Source organism: Trichomycterus rosablanca, chromosome 7 (assembly GCF_030014385.1).
Source record: "Trichomycterus rosablanca isolate fTriRos1 chromosome 7, fTriRos1.hap1, whole genome shotgun sequence".
In the NCBI taxonomy this organism is placed as follows: Eukaryota; Metazoa; Chordata; class Actinopteri; order Siluriformes; family Trichomycteridae; genus Trichomycterus; species Trichomycterus rosablanca.
The window spans coordinates 32333357-32345507 of NC_085994.1; the positions used below are offsets into that span (position 1 = coordinate 32333357).

General features: G+C 41.6%; 1 protein-coding gene across 2 annotated transcripts in view; it reads left to right on the forward strand.

The window, feature by feature from the left end:
* Window positions 1-12151, forward strand: part of gripap1 (GRIP1 associated protein 1) — a 126984-nt gene that overhangs the window by 59353 nt on the left and 55480 nt on the right. For both annotated transcript variants that reach the window (XM_062999233.1, XM_062999234.1), the window contains 3 exons: window positions 843-976; window positions 10106-10222; window positions 10834-10927. In XM_062999233.1, coding sequence (XP_062855303.1) covers window positions 843-976; window positions 10106-10222; window positions 10834-10927 — 345 coding nt within the window. The remainder of the gene's footprint in view (window positions 1-842; window positions 977-10105; window positions 10223-10833; window positions 10928-12151) is intronic.

Below are 12151 nucleotides of genomic sequence, written 5' to 3' on the forward strand. Positions count from 1 at the left end.
TGTAACCATAAGTGTAAAACATGACGTTAAAATCCTAATAAACAAACCTTGACCATTGAGCAGCAGAAGTGTTATAGAAGAGTGTTATATTTACTTTTAAAAGTTAAAAGGAATAATGCTCTAAAAATGCTATATACCCATCTCCCAATGTTGGCAGCTATCAAGTTTAAAATGTAATGTTGATCAGTTAAAACATCAAATATCTTGTCTTTGTGGCGCTCAGATGGCACAGCGGAAAAACATGCCAGCACACCTGAGCTGACTTCTCGAACTTGTGAGTTTTAAAGCTCTGCTACCGGTAGTCTGGGCGCCTACACGAACAAGGCCCATTCATAGGCTCATTCATAGAGAGGGTACCCGAGGGGATTCCTTATAACTGATGCAATTATGACCTCTGCAGGCTGATTGATGGCGCCTGAACAGAGTCGAGGGATAATGGGATCAGTGCGTGACTCTCCATGCACAAGTCTGATCCACAGGTGAAAAGATGCAGTCGTCGTGTCGTAGAGGGCATATGTTAGTCGCGGCTCTTCTCAGTTGGAGTGGAAGTCAACATCAGTAGGGAGAATGCGTATTGCAATCGTGTAATTGTATATGACCGGATTGGTTCTTCAAGAATTTTTTTGTGTTTTTTTAAACAAATCGATAAGCTTAAATTTTAAGAGTAAATTCAGCAAGGCAGACCTTTCCTTAAATGCTGAGTAAATTTAATATTTTTACCGACAGCCCAGTACTGTGAAAGATTTTCTTTTTCAGCACCAAGTGTAACTATAACCCACATGACCTCTGCAAGATGGAAATGCATTTTTTACCACTATAATAGAGAGATTCTGTGTGTTCAGGTCTGGAGGAGCTAGTGTTGTCCGAAATCAATTCTCCGAGTCGGACGCAGCAGACGGGCGACAGCAGCAGCATCTCCTCTTTTAGCTACAGAGAGATGATGAAGGAAGGAGCCTCAGCACAGACCACCAATAAGGTAAATCGCCCACCCGTCCACACACCAACTATATACACACATGCATCAAACTCCAGCTTCTCCATTGTGTTGGATCTGAGCGCTCTTAAAATCTATTACGCAACCAGAACTGAGCTTGTATATAAATACACACACGATTCAAACACCCACTCGCTTCTCTTGCTGTTGCCATGGACAACTTTCTCTTTGCACTTCTTTCAGCTTTCTGCTCTTCTGTACCTTCTGTAGCTATTAATAAACTCCTGGATTGTTAAGGAACTAAAAATAACGTGTCTCAATAAATATTGAATTGGCGAGCGCTTGGTTGGACAGGCTGAGTACGGGTGGGCAAAAATATCAAATTGGTACAGTCAAATTAAATTTAGCTGTGCAGCTCTTTTTAGAATAAACATTGTCTTAAAACAACTATACAAATTCCAGGACCAAACCCCCCTCTTGAGCAAGCTGAGGTCAAAAAACACTACAAATATTACAAGGAAGAAACCTCGAGAGAAACCAGACTCAACAGGAACCTCCTCTCTCCTTGGCTGGCTTAGGGGGTTATTTTTATAATTTAGAATTTGATTAAACAAAGCAGACATATAAAATAAAATTATCTATAATTTCATTTAAATTCATCATCTTTCAGTTTAGTCTGTGGTGAAATTAATTCTAATAGTGAGTGCAGACAGCAGATTCCCATCAGCATTGTTGGCTTCAGCCTCATGTGGGTTAAAAGGTTCACATCAGAACCACCTCGGGCTATAAAAAAACAGAAGATGTAGTTAAAATGTGTTATGAATAATAGGATTTTATTAATAGTATGATTTCCGTTGTGCAGAGCATAGCTTACTTGCAATTACAATACTTGAAGACATCCAGTTCCCCCATCATAACGTCTATCACTGCTGCAGATACCCACACTGACCAAGGAAAGCCTCAGAATCATGCGGTACCTCAACCACCAGGTACAGCGATCAGTAGGTAGTTCTTTCCACATGTCCACATGAATATCAGCGGTTTTTAGGCCATGTTTACAGGTGTTACTGTATTGCAGAATAGGGCATCCTGTGACTCTGGACTCTACAGTAAGCTCTAAATAAGGATGGCCTTTAGGAAAGCATTTGACGGATGCATGCTTGGCATATTAAACAGACTTGAAACATGTTTGGCACACGATTCTCCAGGATTCGGTGCAGACACTACAAATGAAAGCTGTTGTAGAATAGAATGGAATACAATAGAATACAATGCCTTTATTGTCATTGCACAGTGCACAACAAAATTTTTGAGTGTCTCCTTGACGGTACATGTATGTACACACACACATACAGTATATATACACTAGGGATGTAACGATACACTCTACCCACGATACGATGCGATGCGATTCACGATACTGGGTTCACGATACAATTTTAAACTAATTGAAGACGAATTATAACAATAAGTTTCCTTTTATAATTTCTCTTAAAAAATAAAATAAAATACTGTATTTGTGATTATCTTTTATTTATCTAAATAATAAATGCTCTTTTATTTCTGAGGTAGGTACAAATTATGCAAAACAATTTTAAATTAAGCCCAATTTGGCTGAAAACCCCCAAATTTGGCAACCAGGCCTATAGCGCCAGTGACGTTCAACAAGACGAGGTGTATAGTGCCAGTTCCCTCTGCTGTTTAAAGTGAATATCGATTCATTTTACATCGTGAAATTTTTGAATCAGTTATTAACTGTATTGTGATGAATCGTTAAATCCCTAATATACACACACGTATTTACAAAGAAAAATACAGGTGTGGGTTTTAAAGAACTTTAAAGAAAGAAAGAAGAAAGTTATTGCACAGTCCCTGTAAATTGCACATTATTTACTAGGAGGTTTTGAGAATCTAGTGTTTTTCAGGAGTCTGGAAGTGCAGGCCTTGATACTCCTATAGCGCCTACCAGAGGGCAACAAGTAGAACAGGTTGCGACAAGGGTGAGATATGTCCTTAATGATGTTTGTGGCCCGGAGCAGTTGAGGAAGTCCTCTTGGTGCTTATAGGTTGTCCAGCTCTCACTATCATAAAGAAAAATGTTCAGTACGCCGGCTGTATATACTATTATTTTGGTGGTTGTGGTGAGCTTGGTGTTTTTCCACACTTTTGTGAAAAGATTGGTTATGGTGGCAGCAGACTTACCTATCCACCTGTTGATCTCTGGGTCAAGGGCCACTTTGCTCAAGGTCCTGGGTTCTATCCCCAGGTGGGGCGATTCGGGTCCTTTCTGTGTGGAGTTTGCGTGTTCTCCCCGTGTCTGTGTGGGTTTCCTACGGGAGCTCCGGTTTCCTCCCACAGTCCAAAGACATGCAAGTGAGGTGAATTGTCCAAGACCAAGTGTTTGATATAACTGTGAACTGATGAATCTTGTGTCTAACATTTCCTGTCACGAATGTAACCAAAAGTGTAAAACATGGCATTAGAATCCTAATAAACAAACAAACAAACATACCCCACCTCAACCACCAGGTACAATGGTCGATAGCTGGTCTTTAGGCCTTTTTTACAGGTGGTACTGTATCGCAGATTAGGGCGTCCTGAGGGTCTGCAGCCTACAGCTAGCTCTACATAAGAATGGTCTTTAGGTAGGCATTTAGCGGATGCATGCTTGGCATATTGGACAGTTTAGCTCACAATCCCTCCAGGATTCGGTTCAGACACTGCAAATGAAAGCTGTTGAGGAAATCCTCAATAGTATAGGTTGTCCAGCTCTCACTACCATAAAGAAAAATGTTCAATATGCAGGCTGTATACACTACCATTTTAGTGGATGGTGAGCTCTTTTGAAAAGATTGGTTATGGCGGCAGCAGCCTTACCTATCCACCTGTTAATCTCTGGGTCAAGGGCCATGTTACTAGAGACGGTTGATCCAAGATATGTAAATTGTGGGCGGCACGGTGGCTCAGTGGGTAGCACTGTCACCTCACAGCAAGAACGTCCTGGGTTCAATCCCCAGGTGGGGCAGTTCAGGTTCTTTCTGTTCTCCCCGTGTCTCCCACAGTCCAGAGACATGCAAGTGAGGTGAATTGGAGATACAGAATTGTCCATGACTGTGTTTGACATTGAACTTGTGTAACGTGTAACTACCGTTTCTGTCATGAATGTAACCGAAGTGTGTAAAACATGACGTTAAAATCCCAATTTATAAAGGAACCACATCCTTATTTTGTTTTTTCACCTCATTACTCATTACCCAAATTGCCCCCGTCCCAACTTTTTTTAGAATGTGTTGCAGGCCTGAAATGCAAGAATGGATGTATATTAACCAATTAAATGAAGTTGATCAGACGAAACAAGAAATATCTCAGGTTCAAACTGTCTGCAATCAAATAAAAGTCAAAGTAAATGTAAGGAACACTGCAGTTTTTTTTTATTTGCGTTTTCCATTCTGTCCCAACATTTTCTGGTTTGGGGTTGTACTTTACTGAAGGACGACTCGCCTTAAATAAAGATGTTTTGTCTCAATTCAGCCTTACTGTACTTTGTAAAAGGGTGGAGGGGGGGTTACGAAGTACATGACATTAAAATCCTAATAAACAACTTAACTTACAATCTGATAGATGATTTTGATGATGACCACTTCTATTCTGGTCAGTGTCACAGTGGGTTTGGTTTTCCCAGAAACACTTTTTCACCCACACTCTAAACTTTTATATTAATCTTTTAGCACTTTTTTTATCAATTGCCATTATTTCAGATTGACCGCTTGGATGGTTTTTACTCTTTTTTTTTTTTTTTTACTCTTATTTTTAAACACCCAATTAAGTTCTTTCCGTATCTTAATGGACCACTACATGCATATTTCTGTCCCTCTTCCACTATAAAAGCAGTCAGCAGATTCTGTTAACTTAATACATTATTAATCACACATTAGGAAGCGTGGCCAGCCACTAAAGGCTCTATATTCTTCTCCAAAATAGATCAAATCAGCTGGATTAAAGTTTTGGACAGTGTGTTTGATTTACCACTTAAACCCTTTTAGTTTGGTGTAAAGTGCACACTTAGAAAAATAAAGAAAAATAAAAAAAAGGCAATAAAGGCAGCCCAGTTAGAAACTTTAAGTGCCGTAAAAGTGCTTATTTAATTTTAGGGTTACTTTGTAGTTGTACATTTGTGGAATTTAGCAGTAAGTCTGTAAGATGCTGTAGATCCCTGGCAGAGAGATCTCACTTGTGACTACTGGACCTTTTTGCTTGACATACACTGCCATGGAACTACGCAAGGCTGCTGTTTATTGACTATAGGTCGGCCTTCAACACAATCATCCCGGACATCCTAATCAAAAAGCTGCTGGACCTACACCTTCATCTGTCCACCTGCACACGGCTGAAAGACTTCCTGACGAACAGGCCACAAGTTGTCAGACTTTGTTCCCACCTCTTCTCCTCTCTCACACCCAGCACCGGCTTCCCTCAAGGCTGCGTGCTGAGCCCACTTCTCTTCAGCCAGTACGTCCATGATTGTACCCCATAGCATCATGTAAATACCATCATTAAGTTTGCTGATGACACTACTGTGGTAGGACTTATTACAGGAGGTGATGAGTCGGCATACAGAGAGGAGGTTCTGAATGGCGTGCCGCAAACAATCTGCTCCTAAAAACCTTGAAAACCAAGGAGATCATTGTGGACTACCGGAAGTCCAGAGAGCCACATGCTCCACTCTTCTTAAATGGGGACATGGTAGAGAGGCTAACATCTTTCAAATTCCTTGGTGTACACATCACGGAGGAGCTTATGTGGTCCCACCAATACCAGGGAACTCAAGAAGAAGGCCCAGAAACGACTGTACTTCTTAAGAACCCAGAGGAAAAAGAAACTAAATCTGAGGCTGCTGACGACCTTCTACAGGGCCGCTATTGAAAGTGTGATAACTTACACGATCACTGCAGAGCGTCATCAACACCACCCATAGCACTTTTCCACCAAAAAAACCATGGTTCTTGAACCGGTTCTGTTCAGGTTTCTTCGAACCTTGGTGTTTTGTAGAGAACCGACCCGCCTTTCCACCAGTTTTTGGGAACCAAGCCTGCGTCATCAATAATGGGCATTACAAAGCGAAAGTAAAGAGTAGTATCATGATGGTGGAGTGTGTAGATTATGTGCGAGCATTTGTGCTGTTGTTACAAATGTGCGTTTTTATGTAAAAAGCATCGATCAGCTGTTGGTGATAAGAAGTTTTGCGCTTCGCTTTCACCGCGACTCTCGGCATAAATAGCTCATTTGCTCAGCTCTCGGCTTGAGCGATAAAACATCATTAAAGTTCCACGACATTGTAAAATAACCATCAAATCCACTCTAAAAGCTCCACATGTATCTGTGTTTAACTGGATTTACTTCACGTGTGGTGTTTGTGCAGCTTGGGGTTCTGAATCCGGTTCTGAATCAGCCATGCTAAGTGACTCCTTTCACCCAGCCCATCATCTCTTCGATCTGTTGCCCTCAGGCAGGCGCTACAGGGCACTGAAAACGCGGACCACCAGGCTCTCGAACTGTTTTTTTCCCATGGGCCATAAGAACCAAATAAGCTTGCTGAGTAATAATCCCATAACGTAGTAGCTGTTTGAACAATGTGCAACAATGTGTCTCTCCTGGTGAAACTGCTGTTATAGGTGTATCATTGTAATTGCTGTAATTTATTGTTTGTCTTTGCACGTATCACATGGTCTGTCTGTGACATGTCTGAATGTCCGTCTGCACTTTTGCGCTTTTATGCTTGTCTTTAACTGTTTGCACCTTGGGATAGCCAACGTAATCTCGTTATATGCTCCATATAATGATAAATAAAGCTTTCTGATTCTGAATTACTGTTTCTCTCTAGAATATTTAATAGATAAATAATAGATTATTTTAAATGAATAAATCTAAAAGTAAGACAAGCCGCCATTTGGCTGATTTAATGTTGAGGTTTCAAAGCGATATAAGGCTAATAACAGTTCCAAAGTGCTAATAGTGCTCTTAAGGCTGATCCATGCTTTTAATTGGCAATCAGCAAGTGCACTTCTGTTTCTAACTGCATTAAAGTCAGTTCAAGGGCAAGCTGCTTTGGTGTGTCCATTATCTAATTCTATGTGTAAGCGAGAGAGAGACTGAGACTTAGTTATTAGTACTTCGTAACCCCCCCTCCACCCTTTTACAAAGTACAGTAAGGCTGAAATGAGACAGGACATCTTTATTTAAGGCGAGTCGTCCTTCAGTAAAGTAGTTTGGTTAATAAGCCTTAGGGAAGTAGATACGGTTCTCAGGGGAAGGAAGAGATCACAGAATACTGCTTCCAGTCTTAGGGGTCAGCTGACCTTCCTTTGATTGGATACACTCCAGTTCTTCCAAGTGCGCTTGTAGACGCACACCGGAACACGAACCTGTGAACAGGTCAGTTCTGGCAATCAGCAGAACCAGCTTTGCTTGGTAATGATTTCTGCAGGGCTTGTAGCTTATGCGATCAGGTTCACGGTCCTGTCTAACTTCTGAATGCTTTGTTAGCAAGCTAATCATGAAGAAGTCACTGTGCTGAACCCATTTAATCTCAGAATGTGCTAAAGATAAATGCAGGTTTTCTAAGCGGACGGTTTAGTAGGACAACTGCTTCTCGCTGTGCCGTTGCTGTGGTTGCATAGCGGGAGGTTTTGATGTAGACTGATGGATGGACAGATGGAGAGTGGTAAATTGCCATGTGACTGAGTGTTTACATTCTGAAGTGAGTTCAGTATGTTCCTCTAGTCTCTCTCTCAGAGTAGCATGAGATGTTTTGTTTTTTTTAATATAATTTAGCGCGTCCAATTTTCATCCCATCAGTCAATCTCTCATTATACCGGTCCCTGCTCCTGATTGGGGGCTGACGAGGCCGTTCCATGCCTCCTCCGATACGTGCACAGCCAATCGACCGTCTTATCACGAGTGGAGCGCGTCAGAGTACTGTGCACGGAGGATCACACACTCCGCCGCACCCCCTCCCGTCTCCATGCAGGCGCCACCGACCAGCCAGCAGAGGGCGCCACCGCCCCATTCCTGAGAGAGTATACCCTCCCGGTCTAAAGTCCCGCCCCCCCACCTGAACAACAGGCCGATTTGTTGTTCATATAGCCGCCCAGCCTTTCGACCGGTGAAGGCAGAGCTGGATTCGAAACGACGCTCTTTCGACATCCAGCTCTGGTTGCAGCGCGTGCTTTTACCGCTGCGCCACCTGAGCGGCATCCCAGCACAGTCTCAAGAGCATGGAGGAGATACTAAGACACAAACCAATACACAAGGAGAGATGGGTAGGGCAGTTAAAGGGCATCAACCAAGCAGCAGGACCGCTATCTGCTTTCCTGCTATCCTTTGTGCAAGAAGCAGCAGGAGGAGCCCTGCCAGACTCCGACGGGAGTGGTGTAAATATTTCTAAGTACTGTCAGAAACAGACTGTATGAGGGTGTCATGAGGGCCCGTTGTCTTTTAGTGGAGACCTGACCTCATAGCGCAGCACTGTGCAGCTTGATTGGCCTTTGTCAGTATACCAGAATTGGCAAGTTTGCCATTAGCAGGTTCACATTAAGCATATGAATCTGAGGACACATTTACATTAAATTTACATTTTCAGCATTTAGCAGACGCTTTTACCCAAAGCGACTTGCACAATGAGCTGAACACGATGAGCAATTGAGGGTTAAGGGCCTTGCTCAGGGACCCAACAGTGGCAACTTGGTGGTGGCGGGGCTTGAACCGGCAACCTTCTGTTTACTAGTCCAGTACCTTAACCACTGAGATATCACTGCCCTACTAGGACACTTTGGTGAACGTTATGCAGCCTGCAACCTCATACAGTATGACCCATTTGGCAGTGGGTCAGTAATGGTCTGGGGTGGCATTTCCTTAAAGGGTTTGCACAATCCTCCATGTGATAGCCAATGGTACTCGGACTGGTGTTAGGTACCGAGATGAAATCTTCAGAGCCACTGATGGATGGATGGATGGATGGATGGATGGATGGATGGATGGATAGACTTTGTCATTGTAGTTATACAACGCAACTTTGTTTGGTAGCTCTTAGTGAGTCCAGCAGCAATAATAAAATAAGATAAAAATATTAAAATATTTAAGAAAGTATAAAAAATATTAAAAATTCGGTACAGCACAAACAGGTAGTAATTGTTATTATTATTATTGCACAAATAGTATATATGTAAAGAAAGTAAAGTGATCTGTGCACTGTGCATTGTCAGACCTTACTGGAGCATTGGGTTCTGGATTCCTCCTGGTGCAGGGCAATTCCCAGCCTCATTTCTGGATGATGAAGGCATCAGTGCCATTAACTAGCCCTCCTGCTCCCCAGATCTGAATCCATCTGAGAACCTCTGGGGCATTATGTATCAGTGAATCAGACACCACCATGTAGTGCCACAGACTGTCCACAAGCTCACTGATGCCCTGATCAGGGTTTGGGAGAAGATTCCCTATGAGCATGCCGAGACATTTTCGAGAGTTCTAGCGGGCACATTGGGGCCATACACACTACTGAGTCACATTACGAGTCGCCACAGTAATATTTACGCAAATTGGATCAGCCTGTGATTTTAAAAATTTGTGATTTTTAAATCCATGCCTCAGTGTGTTGAAGATTTTGGTTTCCATTAACCATTGGTTACTGTATGTTGTTGGCCACAAATTACACAATATCCAGTTCATTGACCTTTACTTCTTTCTTTTCCTTCTTTCTTTTCTTCCTTCCTTTTTTGTCCTCCATCCATCATTTTCTCATCATTTTTTTTCTCTTTCAATCTTTTTAATTTCCTTTTGTGTTCCTATTTGTGTTCCTGGTTTTTTTTTCCTTTGCTTTGCTTTTCGAGTGTCTTTACATTCATTTTCATTTACATTTTCAGCATTTAGCAGACGCTTTTATCCAAAGCGACTTACACGATGAGCAATTGAGGGTTAAGGGCCTTGCTCAGGGACCCAACAGTGGCAACTTGGTGGTGGCGGGGCTTGAACCGGCAACCTTCTGTTTACTAATCCCAATACCTTAACCACTGAGCTATCACTGGCCCCTGGCACATCACTGGCACATTCTTTTACTTTTTCATCCTTTACTTTCTTTACCCCGTTTAACTCTTATTTTTGTCTTTTTTTTTGCAGTCTAACACTGGCAGTCCTCAGTCTCAGAGACCTGCTGACCTTTCTGATGACGAGGTCAATGAACTCTTCCAGAGACTGGCTGAGGTGCAACAGGAAAAGTGGCTTCTGGAGGAGAAGGTGTGACATTTGATGTTATTTTTCTTATTTAAAAGAAACATTTTATAACCCTTGTGTGAAATGCCTAAGATTAATGGCTAATTGAGGATAACCTAATCTAGCCAAAATTCAAACATGTTTAAATGACTCTCACCTGCCCACTCAAATGTTTGTTGTTTTGAAATGTCTGCTGAGACATGAAGCCCTTTTACTGCTCACTGCATGCCGTTCAGCAAAACCCCCAAAGATTTTCCATTCTGTAATACGGTGGTACCTTGTAACTCGACGTCCCTTTCCCATACATCCTTATGGGAAAAAAATACCTTGAAACTCAACATCTTTTAAACTCGACACCACTCCCAGAACCAATTGAGTTGAGATTTAAGGTACCACTGTGTACATAATTAAAAAACTTAATAATAAAGGCTATGACAGCAAAAGTTTTGTAAATTATACTAAATTAGGCACATAATGTTAAGAAAATCCAACTTCTCTCAGTTTGAAGAGACATGAGTGTAACGTCCCCTTTTGGTTGGTCGGGCTTGCCACATCCTATTACTTGAGACTTTTTTCATGTGTGTATTGATTTAAGGAGGCAGTGTAGCATGCAATATGTTTGTTTTTGCATGAAGGTGAAGCACTTGGAGGTCAGCTGCTCCTCAATGGCTGATGACATCTGCAAGAAGAGTGCCATAATAGAGACTTACGTTATGGACAGCAGGAGAGGTAAGAGGCTCACTGGCTCTACGGTTGGCTTTTGGCCTCAGGCTTGTTTGTTTTGCCATGAACTGTGCTGTGTTGATTTTGTCAGCGGTCGGTTATGCCTCAGTTTGTTTTTAATCAGTGATTTTAATGAGAGCAACAGACCAGTGCTTGCATGAAACGAAAGGTTGTAATTATGCACCATGTGTACACACATTATAGCTGGATTAATAAAATACGTTTTGACCTCAGGATTTCTCACTGAAACTAACATTTGTCAGGATGATATGAAAGACATGACAAAACCCTCCCTAAAGTTACACCCTATATGAAATAGGGATGGTAATGATTATCTAATAATCCACTGCTGTTCTAGCTTGTTTCTATCTTTGTATTGCGTATATTATTAATAAATAGGAATATTAATTAGTAAACTGAATTATTCAAACTATTAATGGTGAAGCTATGATGCGTCAGTATGGAGTCCTGTTGCCTGTTAAACTCTGTATTATTGTACACTTTTCCACCAAAAGAACCATGGTTCTTGAACCAGTTCTGTTCAGGTTTCTTCGAACCTTGGTGTTTTGTGGAGAACCGACCCACGTTTCCACCAGTTTTTGGGAACCAAGCATTCGTCATCAACGGTGGGCGTTACATAAAAAAAAATGTAAAGAGTAGTAGCATGATGGCGGAGTGTGTAGATTATGTGCGAGCATTTGTGCTGTTGTTACAGGAATTAAAATTATTAAAAGAGCTTTACTAAATCTGCATTTTAAAAAATTATAATAAAATTTTTACACTCGTTTCGACCTTTATAGTGAGGCACGATGCATTTGTGTTGCAAGGCAGAAACGTCCAGAATAGCAGTCCAGTCCATCACAGCGTTTCAGCAATCCCCCTCTCATACACAGTTAATCATGTCTGTCTTGATGCTTTGCTATCATTGCAAAATGAAAGTGCAAGGTAAACGGCAGCACCACGACCCAGATCAACCACACAGCAGTATAAAATCATAACCACTGCTTACCTGAGCTTCTGTTCCTCAAATTGCGAATCAAATTTATATCCGTGTGTTGTTCCATTAGGGATATAATCACCTTGTGTTTCTTCTTGAGGGCCACCTTATATGTTTCCAGAATATTTCCACAATATATTAATACATTTCCAACTGTGTTTATCTTCCTATAAGGCAAGAAGCTGAAACTGGTCATTCGTTCACCATACTGTCACTTATGACATTACAACCAA